This window comes from Myotis myotis, unplaced genomic scaffold (genome assembly GCF_014108235.1).
Source record: "Myotis myotis isolate mMyoMyo1 unplaced genomic scaffold, mMyoMyo1.p scaffold_m19_p_10, whole genome shotgun sequence".
NCBI lineage: Eukaryota > Metazoa > Chordata > Mammalia > Chiroptera > Vespertilionidae > Myotis > Myotis myotis.
Window position 1 is genome coordinate 26,494,791 of NW_023416314.1, and position 17,170 is coordinate 26,511,960.

A 17,170-nucleotide genomic window follows, 5' to 3' on the forward strand; every position below is an offset into this window, starting at 1 on the left:
CTTTTGTGGTGGTGGTGAGAAATGGTTATTTATTTTAAATCTCTGATGCAGTGGTTCTCAACCTTGGCTGAACATTAGAATCACCTGGGAATCTTTTTAAAATCCTGATTTCTGGGCCTCATCCTCAGGAAATCCTGTTTCTTTGTTACTAATGTTGTGGCCCCACCCCATAACAAAGAAACAGAATTTCCGGAGGATGAGGCCCAGAAATCAGGATTTTAAAAAGATTCCCAGGTGATTCTAATGTGCAGCCAAGGTTGAGAACCATTGCTCTAATGGGATACTTAGGAGGAGGGGAAAACAACAAATTTTGGTCTCCCAAAGCAGATGAAAACAATATAAGGCTGCTCTGCTCCAAATTGGATCAGCAGGCAGCAGGGCGCCACGGCCATTCTCTGAAGGCATATTGTGATTAGTAAACGCTTTAACCTGGAACCTTTGTCAGGCCTCTCAGGCATGTTTTTTGTTTGTTCTTCCTGTTTTTTCAAGCCCAGCTATAGACCTGAGAACTCCAGGTCCTATGCTACACTTCGCACGGCCTATTTATTTGTGTCTTTGGATTAACCCAGGCTTTGCTTCTGTCTGTTTCCCATTCAGCTCCTACTATCTTTGGTTTGGAGTTTTCCTTTGTCTCAGGGTTTAGGGAAGTCATCCAGGCACTGGCCCAGCCCAGCCACAGGTCAATGTATGTGTACAGTAATGGTCACTGTAGCTCAGGGGTCCTCAAACTATGGCCTGAGGGCCATATGCAAATACAAATATTGTATTTGTTCCCGTTTTGTTTTTTTACTTCAAAATAAGATATGTGCAGTGTGCATAGGAATTTGTTCATAGTTTTTTTTTTAAACTATAGTTTGGCCCTCCAATGGTCTGAGGGACAGTGAACTGGTCCCCTGTTTAAAAAGCTTGAGGACCCCTGCTGTAGCTATTCATCAAAGCACATACTACAGAACCAAGTGTCTTTATGGTAGGCTTATAGGTAGATTTTATGAACATAAGAAGTGATTCTCTCTCTCTCTCTCTCTCTCTCTCATAGTTTTGTTCTATAAAGATGTCACACACTGAATTAGTAAATACTGAGCCATTTCTCTCAATTAGATTCTTATGTGCCTCCGATCACCTGTTATAGAACCTCCTCCTACACATCTATGCTCTTCATAAGGCAAATCACAGCCTTGTTGCACTTGGGGGCCAGTTTAAACTGTGAAATCACCAGCAAAAAGCACAAACAAGCAAAAAATGTGGCACTATCAGACCATGAAGAGGATACTTGATTACAGTGTCAGAATTGAAACAAGAACATGGAGTGGCTCCTTATTTGACATGAACTGGGAACATAGTTATCCTATATAATAAAAGCCTAATATGCTAAGTGTCTGACCCTTCCTTCAACCTTTCAACCAGTTGCTATGACACGCACTGACCACCAGGAGGCAGATGTTCTGACTCGATAGGTTAGCTTGCTGCTGGGGTCTGGCTGATCAGGACTGGATGAGACAGGCTGGACACACCCTGGAGCCCTCCTGCATTCCCTCCCCAGCCCCAATCCTGCACTGGTGGGGTGCCCTCGGCTTGGTCTGTGCCCTCTCGCCATCCAGGACCCCTCGGGGGATGTCAGAGAGCCGGTTTCAGCCTGATCCCCGCAGGCCAGGCCAAGGGACCCCACCGGTACATGAATCTGTGCACCAGGCCTCTAGTATTATATTAATATTCAAGATAATGCAAAACGATTTAGCATACACAAAATATAAGGTTATATTTTCATCTCTCTTTTTTTTTTAAAACACAGTTAACTTATGGTAACTTAATCTGCTCTATGAAAATTATTAACTCACAGTTACCGAGGACTTATTATGCACTATTGTAAATGCTTTGCATTTATTCTTTAGAATATGTTGAGCAAAGTGCTATTTTTATTTACATTTTAAAAATGAGAAAACTGAGGAACAGAGAGGTAAAATAATTCAGACAAGGTCATACAGTTAATGAGAGATTGAGCCAGAAATCAAATTCATCAAGTCTGACTTCAGATCCCCCATATGTTGAAGGTTTTTGTATATCTTTAATATACTTACTATCACAGCCTGTGCTGTGCTAACCTCCCATTAAGAGTACTTTATCACCTGGCCAATTTTCCTTGTTAGTTTTTAAGTCAGTATTATAGGCAGAATAAGCTCTCTGTACATCCGTCCCAAAAATGTACCTGTCTTAATCCCCAGAACCTATGACTATATGTCCTTACATGGCAAAGGAGCTTTTCAGATATGGTTAAAGGTAAGGACTTTGAGATGGAGTCTGCAGGAGCACCAGGTTAGTTGAAACACGAATGTATGAAAGCAGATAATCTCCCTGCCTGTAGTCAGTCACAGAGAGATGTGACTACAAAAGAATGATGAGAGCAATACAACATTCCTGGCTTTGAAGATGGAGAAAGGCCACAAGACAAGGAATGCACTTTAAGTTCTCACTTAACATCTTCCAGAGATTCTTCTAATCTGTGACTTTAAGAGAAACTTGGTGCAGGAAACCAATTGAACCCTGGGCTAATTAATATAAACAAGAATGACGTTTCTATGGCATATTTCTGGTTACGAAAACGTCACCAAATTTTTAAATAAAGACCTAAAACACTTCTAACATTAGACATTAAAATAAATGTGAGCTGTACATACATTTAAGAAAGGTTTTTAAAAACAAGATAATTCTTTTCCAATCAGCTTGGCCCAGTTCCGGGTCACGTGGGTCGCCCAGCCTCTCCCAGCAGCTCAGAGTGCAAGGCGGGAGCCCGCCCTGGACAGACGCCTTTCCATCCCAGGGCGCACTCCCGTGGGCCACGCTCGCTCAGACCCGGACCGTGTGGACGCGCTGGTTCACCGCCTGGGCGCATCTTGGGGGTGTGGGAGGAAACCCACGCAGACACCCGGAGAACGAACGTGCAAATTCCATAGAGGCAGTGACCCGGCTGGGAGTCGGTCCTTTTCCTCATCATCATTATAATGAAACGAGATGGAATGAAACAATGTTGTTGGAGGACCTACTGAATGTCTCTAGGAGCTAGAAGAGGTAAAGAAATTAATTCTTCCCTAGCGTCTCCCCCCAAACCACACCTAATGCCGCCGGGATTTTAGCTCAGTGGGACCCATATGGGGCTTCTGGTTTATTGAATTACAAGATAAATCCGTGTCGTTTATGCCACTGTGTTCGTGGTAATTTACTTCAGTAGCAATGATACAATCAGCAACGAAGTTCCTTTTGGTATTGGAGAAAGGTGGGAAAATGTACTTTATTTCCAAACACATGCACACGGACACAAGCACATCCATTCTTTACAATTACCCTGGCGAGAGTGTTTAAAAGTGACATGATCTGATAAGGAAGACTGCCCAGATCCCAAGCAGAGGGCAGTTTTTGTTCAAAAAGCGGTACAAACAAGGTGTTCAAACTGGTCTCGGCTGTGTTTTCAGGGCCTTCCCCGCCTTCCAGACCCCTGTCACGTGGTCTCTGTGCATCCCATCAGCTGAACCCGACTCTGCTTTGATTCACACTGTTTTGATGCCCTGCGCTTATTCTTCCTCGGGTGGATTTCTGGTTTTGCTGTTTTTATTTCTGCATTATTCTTGAGGCGCACATACCTCTTTACCTAGCCAAGGTGTACACATTTCTGAAAATATCTTCTTTTGGGACCAATTTATTTTCGTGTTATTCCCTATCTCTCTAGGATGGCCGAGTCTGAATTTCCTTCTAATTTTAGTGAGGGGAAAAGTATCCCGCAGATAAAGGTTTTAATTTGAAAACTATATATTTTATGAGAGGAAGCACTATTTCAAGCTCCAGTTAGGGGCTTCAGCTCCTCTCAAAGAGAACTGCAAGTCTTCCTTCACCTTTTCGTTTTCTTCTTTATTCCTTTTGATCTCTTATGTTTAGAATTTTCTTTGCATTTTTAAATCCACCCAACCCTTTTCAAAAGCACTGTGGCAATTCATTAGAAAAACCATAAAATTATTTATATGCTTTGACTCAGAGATCATACCACTGGAAAATAATTTAGGAGAAATCAGATGCCAAATGTACCAAGATATTCCTTATAACACTAAACATAATTTAAAAGCTAGGTAAAGCCTAACTATCTAGTAGCAAGAACCTGGTAAGTTATGGCACATCAACATAATTGAATACAAACAACAATGAAATTTATAATTATGAATCATCTAAGAGACACTGGATTCAAATCCCACCTCAATTACCTAAACTACTGAACAGACATGTAAGCCTGGGTAAAGTACATCTCCTATGGAAGCCACAGGCTCCTCATATGAATACACAAAAATAATACTTATTTTCATATCAATAATATGAAGATTAAATAAGTTCACATGTACATGAAGCACTTAGTACAGTTCTTGGCGCATCATAACCAGTCACTATCTTGTAACATCTTTGTTATTTATTTTTAAATACAGAATTAGAAAACTATGATTATGATTGTGAAACCTAAAAGAATTGGTAGACAAACATGAAGTCATATGAATAACTTCTTATATTACCATTGAGAAAGCAAGGCACAAAACAATTAGGTAAACATGGACTATATAGAGTTTTAATAATGCTTTTATTTAAAAGAAGATTCTAAATTATTCCTATTTAAAAGTTATAGTTTAATGATTTGGAAGTCCTCAAGTCAGTGGTTCTCAACCTGTGGGTCGCAACCCCTTTGGCGGTCGAACGACCCTTTCACAGGGGTCGCATGAGACCATCCTGCATATCAGATATTTACATTATGATTCATAACAGTAGCAACATTACAGTTATGAAGTAGCAACAAAATAATTTTATGGTTGGGTCACAACTTGAGGAACTGTATTTAAAGGGCCAGAAGGTTGAGAACCACTGCCTTAAGGTCTCCAGTGGATGCCAGGGGCAATTTTATCTTCTTTATTTTGTACAAACTAGCAAAGGCTTTTAAAAATAAGCAACATAAAATTAAAACAAACAAACAAGCAAAAAGCAATTTTTACTTGCATTTCAGCAACTTTCAGAAGTTTAATCAGAAGGGGAGTGAACTTTGTTCTCCTGATACATCCTCCAAAATAGCACAAGCTCACAATAGGTGGCCCCAATGAGGCCCTTTTATGGTGACAAAGAAAAGGGTTGCTACAAATCAAAGCCCATATAAACAAGGAAAAGGCTATTTTAAAGCATTCACAATCAATGCCACTTGTCAGCCTGCTAGAGACAGTGGCTGAAATGACTTGTACCCATCACATATTTATTTTTACAGATGGAGAATTATATATTTGACATGTTGGAAAGGTTGGGTACAAAAATCCTTTTTTTTATGTAAAACACAGAATGAGGAACAAAAAAGTGGCAGCTGCTTATTTCTTTCTCTATGACAGAATGTGACTTATTATGTGAAAAAGGGCAGAGTCGAAAATGGATCAGTTTATAAAAGCCATATTATAAAACAATGCCACAGAATATAATGTTAATTAGAATTAAATAAAACTTTCAGGTGTCTTGAAATATCAGTCATGTAATTTTGGTACCTCCTTGAGGAAACCAAGGTATCAAACGTGGTGGTGCTTTTATAACAAATACTAGAGCCCTGATGCATGAAATTCATGCAAGGGGTTTGGCCCTCACATCCACGGTGGCTTGCCTCAGCCCTCGCAGCCCTGGCTTCATCCGAAAGGTCGTCTGGAAGGACATCCAGAAGGTTGTTTGGCTCTCTGGTCTAATTATTATAGATTGCTGCTAAACCTGTTACCTTGAGCATCTATAGCCAGGGTGGGAATGTCCAGCCCCTGAAATCATTTGGTCTGGTCCTGCCAAGGCATTAGGGGTGAATTAATTAAATGTTTGACCAAATCAGACTAATTTTGAAGTTGATAATTTTTTATGGCCCGAGAATCCTATATAATAAAAGAGAAATGTGTAAATTGACTGTCTGTCTGCTATGCTCACCAGCCAATCAGGAGTGAGTATGCAAATTAACCCAACAAAGGTGGTGGATTAATTTGCATACACAGGCGCTGGGTGGAGAGCAGAGTGGGAGAGCCGGTGGCTTGGGGGAAATGTGGCTCCCTCGGTCACTCCCCCTAAGCTGCAGGGTGAAGTGCAGAGTCGAGAGCCGGCAGAGAATGGAGCAGCTTGGGGAACTTGGCTCCTCAAGCCGCCAGATGGAGAGCAGAGAGGGAGAGCTGGCTGCTTGGAGGACTCTGGCAGAGTGGGAGGCCATGGACGGAGACAGAGCAGGAAGGGAAAACCAAGAGCACGGGGAGCACCAGGAATTCTGGGAATAGTAGTTCTGGTGGCAGACGGATCTCCTAGACACTAGAGCAGCAGTTCTCAACCTGTGGGTCGCGACCCCTTTGGTGGTCGAACGACCCTTTCACAGGGGTCGCCTAAGGCCATCCTGCACATCAGATATTTACATTATGATTCATAACAGTAGCAACATTACAGTTATGAAATAGCAACAAAAATAATTTTATGGTTGGGTCACAACATGAGGAACTGTATTTAAAGGGCCAGAAGGTTGAGAACCACTGTACCTAGACACTAGAGCAAAGCGAACCTGGAACAAGTTACTGTTGCAGTGGGGGATGGAGGGAAAGCAAAGGTGAGAGGCATAAGTAAAATCAGAGTGTCTAGGAAAAATTAAAGGGAAGATATCCTAAAACTTCCAGGAAATCTCCACCAATGAAGCAAAGAAAAAAAAATGCCTCTATTATTCTGTGAGCAATAAACCAAACTAAGTTGCAGTCTCAGACAATTCGCTCATATGATTGCAAAGACAGACAGAAACTCCCGGATTGGAGAGGGCTCCCCTGAGGGCTCCCAGATTGGAGAGGGTGCAGGTCAGGCTGAGGGACCCCCAACTCCCCAGTGCACGAATATCGTGCACTGGGCATCTAGTAATATTATAACTATCCAAATGGCCCTTGGCAGATGAAAGGTTCCCCACCCCTCCTCTGTAGAAACAAAACAGTATTCTCTGTTGAAGTGCAGTGATAAAGGAGGGAATTGCCTCGTGATAGAGAAAAGAATGACTTTATACAGATTCCTGTCAGTGAACATGAAAATTCCTTGAGTGGATTATATTCAAGATACTTTGTAAAAACACCCCTTGGACTAAAATTTTGCCTTTGGATCAAACCCAGCTAAGTACTTGTGTTCTGAGATCAGGCTGAAGGCAACCACATTCATGGTTACTGCTTCTCCAGCGTCTTCTGCAGACCATTAGCCAGATTTCCTTTCCCACTCATTGTTACTGGTTTTATGTTTTTCCAATTTCTCTCTAAATTGAATCCACTCCTCAGATGCCCTGGCTAATTTATTTAAAAAAAATTTTTTTTCTGGTTATGCACCAAGTTGAGAATAGACTTCCCAGTATTTGCTATGGTCCCACAGATCCCACTGAGTTAATAAATATGCTGCTCCTCATTCCTTGCCTGACTTTTCTCCAGTAGGCATCAGAAATTAAACAAGATTGCCAATGGTAAGTCTGACAACTAATGAGAGTTAGGAGAGGAATACTGCTCTATAACTGAGTTTATTAACTACTAGTAATTTCAAAGAGCCAGTGATATCACGTCAGCAATATTTGTACATTTCTATGTATTCTAGATGAAAATTAGCCAAAATCATCCTATATAATAAAAGCCTAATATGCAAATTGTCCCCTTGACTGGGAATTCAACCAGGGGGCAGGGCCAGCCGCCCAACCGCCTGCAGCTCCTCCCCCCGGCAGGCCTGGCCAATGGGCCTGATCAGGATAGGCTGGCCAGACCCCACCCATGCACAAATTCATGCACCAGGCCTCTAGTATGTGTATAATAGGATGATGTCTACTTTTCTTTGAATTCAAACTGGGACTAAATGAAATTTAACCATTTAAAATTACATGATCTTGATTTAGATCAGTCTTTTCTAGATAAAGGCATTTTCAAGAGCTCATTTTTTTTTTTCAATCAATTCCTTTTTAAATGCATTTATAAATAATCTGAACACTAAAATTCAGACTTTACAGGGATTGTAGGAAATTTTAGGTGAAAGGCACCATTACAGGTGTGTTCTCTTAAATATACTCCCATAGATGCAGAGGCTCAGGTGCCAGACCCACACAGGTTTCTGGGAGCCTGGATTGGATCATTCTGCCTTTAAAGCATGGAATACAGAGTGGAAAGACATTGCTCAGAGATGGCGCTGAAAATCAAGTAGTCAAACTGAAAGAAAAAAATAAAATGCTGAGCAGACAAATACAAACTAGGTAGAAGGGAACTGAAGATAATAATAAGTTATTAATTTTAAAAACAAATAAGTAAGCATTACTATAGACTCAATACTTAAAGTCTCTTTATAGAATTCATGTTGAAGTAGCCATCCACACTATATGTGAAAACTTACAGTGGCAACTACTTACTATTTTCCAAGAATGTTGATTTTGTTTTGAAAGCTCTGAGTATTGGATAGTTTTTCCTTTTATTGGATACTTATAACTTCTATCTATTGGTTCTTGTATTTTTAAAAAATATCTTTATTGTTTAAAGTATTTCATAGGTCCTCCTTTTTACCCCATTAAACTCTACCAGCCCACTCTCATCCCCTCCTCCCCCAGACTCTCACATAAATTGGAGTATTTCTAGAAATTCATCTGGACCCAGTTGAATTTAGATAGCAGGATTATCTAGACATTTTAATGTAGGGTCTTAATAGCTAAGAAAAATAGGAATGTTATTTAACTAAAATTATAGACTGATATTCACATAATTGTTCTCAACCTTGAAATGTTTTGTAGCATTTTATACATTCTCTAATTAAATAAAATTCTTCTTAAGAGACAAAAGGTCTCTTAATATGATTATTATTGTCATTGTTGTTAGCAAAGAAATGGCACCAGACCTTGGTTCAACAACCTTGGTCCTTGAGTTTTGGCTAAGAAAGAATTCAGGGCCAAGACTCAAATACCAGCAAAAGTCACAGAGGTAGAAGAAGTGAGCTATGGAAGAAGTGAGCCAGCTGGGCTGTGTGGGCTCATGAAAAAAGTTACCGAGGAAAAAGAAGGGCCCTTGGAGCTTAGGAGGAAGAGAGTAAAGGTACTTGCTGGGAACAAGGGGGAAAGACACAGGTGTTCTCCAGAGAGAGCAAGACCCAGCACTGGTCCTCCTCCGAGGGTTTTTGTCCTTTCTCTAAAGGTGGGGATCTCAGGGGAGGTCCCAGAGGAGCATCTCAATGAAATATCAGTTTTTCAGGTGTATTTTCTCAGGGTCATGGTCTCTACTGATTGGTTGGCACTAGGGTAAGGGGTCATTAGTCTTTGCATGTGGCCCTGATGTCAGCCATGGTGTCACTTCCTCTGGTTTTGCTGCTTTTTTGGAACTGGAGCTAAAACACAACTGAGGCCTATATGTTCTCTCTAGTTTGTCTAAAACTCTGTCTCTGTGGTCAACAGACCAGAGGCTTTGTTCTTAAAATTACTTGATGCAGGTCAGAACCTCATTGTTCTGAGGATTCAGTGCTTAAGGGAGTAATCGCGCAAGGGCTTTTATGGGAATCCTATGAGGCTATTCTTTGGGCTCCTTGTTTCTCCTCTAATGGGTCTATCACATGATTAGCCACATGCTAGGGGAGGAAAGGTCAGGGAAGGGTCTGAATCACATGACCAGTGAGATGAGAGGTCAGGGTTCTGAACTGCCTGATGAGCAGTATGCCAGGGGAGGAAGGTCACCTGGGGGAGAGGTCTTATCTTTCCAATTTTGCTAGTTGCCAGATACCTAGGACTTTCTGCCCTGGTGGCCTTGTGTACCTGGCCTATTGTTCCTACTCCGCTTATGCCTATCTACTGCCTCCTACACTGTCAGCGTATTTAACGAGCACATTTTGAGACAGGCACATAGCCAGATCTGTTGAAGGGCAAGGCCCTTGTTTTCAGTGACCTTCAAAAGTATAGTCAGGACTGTGGCAGAAAAGAGTGGAAGGTTGTTTTATATTTAATGCTTATAAACATTTTGGAGCAGGACTATAAAATGTAAGGGAAACATTATGCTTCCTGAGAAAAATAAAAATGCCTTTCTCAAGCTCAAAGAACTCAGTATAAATTTGTTACTATTTTATTAAAGCCAAAGACAATAAAAAAGAAACACCATTAAACAATGAGAAGGAAAGAATTAAAAGGATTCCCATATTTTATAAGTTTATCCAGATACAAGTAACAGTTATGAATGACCAAATAGCATTCTTTCCTTGAAAATATGGGGCTTGAGGGAAATTGTCAAAAGGATGAACAAAAACCAGCAAGGCCAGCACGGGTGTGTTCTATCTGAGATAGAAGAGGGGTTCACTTTGTATTAGATTACAATTCTGATAATGGTTTTCACAGGCAAATACCAGGGATTTCTGTGGGGACATGCCCTGGGGACTTGAACAGCATTTGAATCAGAGAGAGGTCTGGCTTTCTGGCCCTACTCTAGTGTCTAAGCCTTTTATAAATGGCTCTGGGACAACAAGCTGTGGTAATCCTCCTTTTCCATGAGGAGCGGCTGCTGTTCTTCAGAGAGCTGCTTTCTCTTTCGACGATGACGACGGCACAACAGGCCAATGAGCCCTCCCAGCACAGCCGTGAGGACAGACCCCATTACCGCCGCCCCAGTGAGCCATGGCCAGATCTGCCGTGCTTGTTCTAAGTAGGGCATAATGTAGTCTTGAAAAAAGTCTGGATCTGAAATAGAAAGGCATTCAATGTTTTACAATTGCTGTGGTCATCACCACTATCACCATCACCACCACCACCACCACCACCATCATCATCATCCTTGCATAATACTTTGGAGTCAGATGTTTGAGTTTGAAAGTCAGCCCTGCTACTTATCAGCTGTAAGAACTTAGGGAGGTTATACCTAATATTCCTATACCTTAGTGCAGCGGTTCTCAACCTGCAGGTCGCGACCCCTTTGGTGGTCGAACAACCCTTTCACAGGGATCGCCTAAGACCATCCTGCATATCAGATATTTACATTATGATTCATAACAGTAGCAACATTACAGTTATAAAGTAGCAATGAAAATAATTTTATGGTTGGGTCACAACATGAGGAACTGTATTTAAAGGGCCAGAAGGTTGAGAACCACTGCTTTAGTGTCTTCATCAGGAAAATAGGAAAACAATAATATCACCTTGTTGGAATGTTTTAGAGTATATAGATAATATATGATCTGTAAATTACACAGTGCCTGGCCCCAAGACAGTTTACTAAAACTCGTTGAGCTATTTATTCTAGTATTTGTCTCCCAATTTCTAAATAACAGGCAAATATTGCTATTTCTTAATTATCAAGATTATCTCTGGAATTCCTCAAATGTAAATAATGAGTTTGGTTCTCTTACAACTTTTTTTAAAATTTTAAATTCTTTATTGTGAAGACATATCTACATATGCCTTCTTTTTCCCCATGGACCTCTCCCCACCCGCTCTCACCCCCCAGCACATGCCTTCCCCCCCTACTGTCTGTGTCCATTGGTTAGGCTTATATGCATGCATACAAGTCCTTTGATTGATCTCTTAGACCCACTTCCCACCCTCCTCTGCCTTCCCTCTGATGTTTGTCGGTCTGTTCGATGCTTCTCTTACAACTTCTTTTTTTGATCTTTTTAATATAACAAAATCATGATTTTTATTATTTTTAGTATTTAGATATTATTCATAAGTTGAACCAAGTATTAGGCTATGATTACATTTCCTGTCTTACATTATTATTCCTGGAAGGTAACAATTTATGGTATCTTTTTGTTTGATTTTGAAGTACCCATCACTACTCATCAAATAATCTAACATATTCTACATCCATTTTGTAATACAAAGGAAAGAAGAGTGCACATTGGGCTTCACCTTGCAGCAAATTTTGGCTATGTGACTCAAGTGTTGAGCAAAAGTAATATATGCAACTTGTGGGTAGTATCCTTAAAAAGAAATGGTATGCCTCTTTATTTTTGCTTATTTAGCTGGATTGTGGTTAGTGTCTTAGCGAGCCATCATGGATCACGTGGTCCAAGTTAAACCCTAGGTCTTGTGGAACTATAAGAAAGGAGTGGCTCTGGTTCCTGAAATTATAAAGTGGAAACTGGACAACATACCAAGACTGTTAGTTGAGCTATACATTAACTTACTTAAGCCTTGGATATTTGAAACTAGATCTGCTCCCTATCCTCACCTGTCCAACCTTGCTGATGCAGGAACTATAACTTTCCTTTATGACCCATTTCCTCCACGATAGGCAGTTCATATGCGGGGGACCATTGACTTAAGATGGGCCAATCATAATCATTACTCAGGATTCACTGTGCTGTGATTGAGAGTCCATGGCTCAGAAGCTGATAACAGACTCAACATGTGGAAGACAGGAAGGAAGAAGTCAGCACACTCCCAAAAGCAGAGACCAGAGCCAGAGAATAACAAGAGTCAGAGAATGAGAGAGGCCGTCTTTAGGGTGCTTAGTTCCCTGCTTCTCCCTTTCCCTCAGTGTCAGCCCAATTTCTGACTTTCCTTGAATTTTATAAACCAGTAAATTCCCTTTTCATCTACGTTCATTCCTGTTGAGTTTCTGCCTTTTGAATTTCAAAAAGTTCTAATTATTTTTAAAAGTTAATTATATGCCTACTACAATAAAGATAGAGAAGCATCTTCACGTATTCTGGAGTTACAATTATATGTAAGACTTACATAAAGTAGAAATGAGATCCACAAACCAAGGAGAAAAGGGATTTTTTGTTTAATAGACTAAACAAAAATTTGGCTAGCAACACAAAGGAAAATTTAAAATGAGAGTCTCACTGTTAACCATAAACTTAGTAAGGCTCAGGAAAATTAAAACAGGGATGGTGTCTTGTAATCAGGGGAATTTATTAAAAACTGATTGTATATTAAAGCCCAGTATTCATTCGCAGGAGATAAGAGTGCAGCTCCTGTGGTGTAAGTGGGGCTATAGGGCTAAACCCTGTCCACTGCTGCTAGCTGCCTTCTTCCCGGGCACTGTCCTTTTGCCCGCTGTCACTAAGATACCTCTAACACACCTTAGAACCCATTAAGCATAATTCGAACAATATGGAAATTTAGTGTTTCTTTTCATCAGGAAGGGGCAATCACTTGCAAATGGCACACATGAGGTAAATTATTTAAAAAGATTTATAAGTTGGAATTATAGTAATTTATATCTAAACCATGAAAGCAAACAAAGGTAAAAGAAAAAAAGAAATTTTAAAATGTGAAAACTTTTTTCATCAATTTTTAATATAGTTTAAAATTATTTTGAAAATGGGACTGCAAAGGCCTAGCATATGTTGCTATTAATCACTTTAATATATAGTGCATTTAAGATATCTGACAAAATGCAGAATAAATAGAGGTTACATAATAAATATGATTTCCTTTCATTTTAAAAGAATTTAACTAGAAATAAATGATACTGTTGAGCCCTTTTTGTGACTTGAGTCTCCTCTTCCTTTACTCCTCCAATGGGTTTGGTTGCCTTTCAGTAAAAAGTACCCATTTGGACATGAGGGAAGGAGCAATGAGGTGAAACATGTGTGTGAAAGACATGTGTGGGTTAAGGAGGACCCTTTCTTCCGTGGAGTAATAGAGAGATAATTGGTTTGGAATATAATATTTGCCACTTACTAGCTTTGTGACTTAAAACCAGTCACTTTATCCTTCTGGTCTCAATTTACTCACCTACCAAACAGAATAGAAATGACATAGCAACTTATTTTCCCTGCTGCCTCATATCTCTCCCTTTCACTCCGTAACAAAAGCAACTATGAGGTTCCTTCTGCGTCTGGCCCTGCTCTTGTTGTTGCTATCTCTGTGAATTACATCACCATTCGTTATTTTCACAGCCCAGAAAGCTTAAAGGCAACCCTCGTATCTCTTTCTTTCTCACCTCATATAAAAATCCTTTTTTCAAATTATGTAAGTTTTCTTTGCAAAATAATATCAAATTCTTTAGTGCTTTCTGCCTCCTTTCCTACCACCCCCACTGCAAGCCAAACTGCCTTCCTCTCTCCCGCAGACACTTATAATAGTGTTTTCGCCGGCCTCCCTAAATATGCTTTGCAACTGCTACAAACTTTCTATAAGCTGCAGGAACAGTGATCTTTTTTAAACTCTAATTTGACCATGGTCTGTTTACAGTTTATTAAGGCTTCCAGTATTCTAACATTATGGCCAAAATCCATAATCAAGAGAAGCCCTTTATCAAACAATTAATTCTTCCTCTCATACTGATATCCTCTGAAACGTCGCTTTGTTGATCTCTAGAAATGGGACATCTCTAAATGAGTCATTAGGTAAGTAGTTGTTTAAGGCCTTTCTCTTCCATTAGGATGTAAGTTCTGTACAGATAGAGGCTGTGTTATTTGATACTGTATCCACAGTATCTTAGACTACATCTTGTTCAAGGTAGTTATTAAACATATGTATGCAGAAAGGATAAATAAATCAATAAAACCACTTAGAAAATAACCTAGTGTAATAGAAGACTTGACACATGTAAAAATACATATCAAAAAATGACCTGGGTGTTAAGAGGGATGACATTTTTCTAACAAGCTTCACTTGTATTGGTTAAGAGATACCACCCTTTGTGATAAATATCACTTAAACTCAAACAAATTCATTGATTTCACTCCATACCAGATACCAGTTGGTACTTAGGAAAAGCTTTCAAGATATCAATCCTGATCTTGTAGGGCTCCCAGCCAAGGTAGAGAAGGGAAAGATTTATCCTCAGGAAAATAGCCATGTAACTCTAGTAAAGGAATGAATAAACATGGCTACATATATGTATAAATGATTTGATATCTGAGAGTTTGACATGAATAAATAGCATCAGAATTTAGCCAGAGAGAAGAGCATATTCAAAAACACGAGTCAATGAAAGAGTCTGGCATGTTCTAAAAGAGAAATCATAAAACCCTAAGTGATGAATCTTTGGAAAGCTGCCCTCATTATGTACTATGGGTATTTACACAAGAAAGGGAAAGCATTAAATGAGACTGCCCCTCTTTATGACCCACTCCCCTTACCACACCTCCACAGTTTGCAAAATCCCCTGTTCTCTTAAGGTTTTCAAAGATCTGATCTTCTCTGCCAGCCATTTCAGTGTGCCTTCCATTGGCTATGCTATTCAGATAAATCAAAATAGGTCAGTTGAACTCACATCTGTTTAGTGGTTCCCCAAAGGAGAGCAAAAGGATAAAATGCACATTCTCTCGTTGGCCCTAAATTGTGGTTCTGCTATGCCACATACTAGATGGACTAGGACAAGTTGTTTATATTCTTCAAGCCTCTGTTTTCTCACCTTGAAAAGGAAAAAGAAATAACAGTACCTACTTCGCAGGGTAGTTATGAATGTTAAAGGAAATGATGTACACAGCCTCCTAGAGGAGTTCTTGGAACATAAAAAAATACTATGTGTCAGCTACTGTGGAATAGCTAAATGTAGCTCTTCAGTGTAATCTCCCACCATTCATACTACTCAAATAAGGGAATTTAGCACTTGATATATATGATATCACTTTCCACCTTTATTTTTCCTGCTATCCTTTTGGTTTAGGGTATTCCCTGCCCCTTTTTATCTGCAACCTTCCTGCTGTTCCTTCAAGGCCTTGCCTTGTCTTTCTAGATGGAACTACTCAGAAGTCCTTGTTTTCTTCTCTGTAAAGGTTATGACCCTCTTACTACACTTAACACAGCCTACGTTTCACAGCCTACGTTGCACAATTGTCTGACTTTCACTTTGAATTTAGAGCTCTTTGGGGTCTGGAACTAGGTCAGTCATTATGTCACTAAAGTCTAGCACAAGAGTTGATAAAAGTCACTCATTTGTTCATTTTATTTATCCATTTATGTTTTCACAAATTATCAATGACTATAATAAAACGTCAATGCTTGTTGAATACCTCTTACCCACAAACCACATGCTGTTTTGCAGCTTTTGGGTGTTGACCTTCTTAGAGTGGAAGCAGTGTTGATATCACACTCCTCCACATACCGGTGTTTAATATTGGGAAAGTCACTTAAATTCTTTTCATATTAGTATTCTCACCTCTTTCTAGTGATAATGAGACGTACCTAATATAAGGTTGGTTAATAACGCATGTATGGAATCTGCATGTAGCAAGCTCTCGAGTGAGGGGAGACATTACTCTCTGTTCATTATCAAGAAGTTACTGATATAGATCTACTAAAAAAGGGTACTTAAAACCCAGATCTAATTACAATTCTAGAGTTTTATATCTCTATCTTAATCATAGCATAGCAGTTATCATAAGTTGTTATTATTATTTGGGTTTGAATAATAAAATGTCCAGATTTTTTCTTGGTAACCCAGCAGGGAGTTCCCAAAGATGATTTCAAAACTGCTACATGCACTAGGCTCCTTAATCAAAATATCTATATGAGATATTTTGATCCCAGTATTTCAGGTTAAAAACTGAGATTCATGGACTTGAAGTCACACCACAGTCAGCAGATAGTCATATTTCAAGCCCATTTTCCCCACTGATTTTAATTCTAGTCTCTTCCCATGGCCTTCATGTATGAAATGTATATTAAGCAGAATGAATATGAGTTGGAAAACCCTTGCAACTTGGTTCATGTACTAATAACTTGGTAATAAGTTTGGGGCTGTAATGCACTTTCCCAATTTAAAGGATTTGGTGATAACGTTGTATAAACATAGGTTTTGTATTCTCTCAGAAGAAATCGGTCACACTTTATTCAGCAATTTATGTGAAAGAAATTGAACTTTACCAGTTTTTTGTAGGTAGCTATAGTCATAGCCCAGGTCTCTGGATGAAATAAAGAAATCACCATTCCTGTAGAGGGGTATGAAAGGAACCATGTAGGAATCCCGGTTATGTCCAATGGGTGCGTTGGTTGCTGGATAAACTTCTTGAAGAGGACGGTACCTTCGGAGCCACTGTTCAAAAATACTGCAGAGGAAAGGATTATTCAGACTCAGAAACATATCATTTATAAAGAAAATATTTGGATTTCTTAAAGTAAAATAACAAGACATATCTTAAAATCCCAAGACTTGGAAAGATGCCAAATATATTTTTCATTTTTTGCAAGTATTCTGTAAAGCACCAGTTCATGCTGTCAGGCCCTGAT

General features: G+C 39.6%; 1 protein-coding gene across 1 annotated transcript in view; it reads right to left on the reverse strand.

The window, feature by feature from the left end:
• Positions 1-10,152: 10,152 nt before the first annotated feature.
• Positions 10,153-17,170, reverse strand: part of TYR (tyrosinase) — a 69,606-nt gene continuing 62,588 nt past the window's right edge. The window contains exons 4-5 of the mRNA XM_036321458.1: positions 16,808-16,989; positions 10,153-10,720 (exon numbers count right to left, since the gene is read on the reverse strand). Coding sequence (XP_036177351.1) covers positions 10,485-10,720; positions 16,808-16,989 — 418 coding nt within the window. The 3' untranslated portion in view covers positions 10,153-10,484. The remainder of the gene's footprint in view (positions 10,721-16,807; positions 16,990-17,170) is intronic.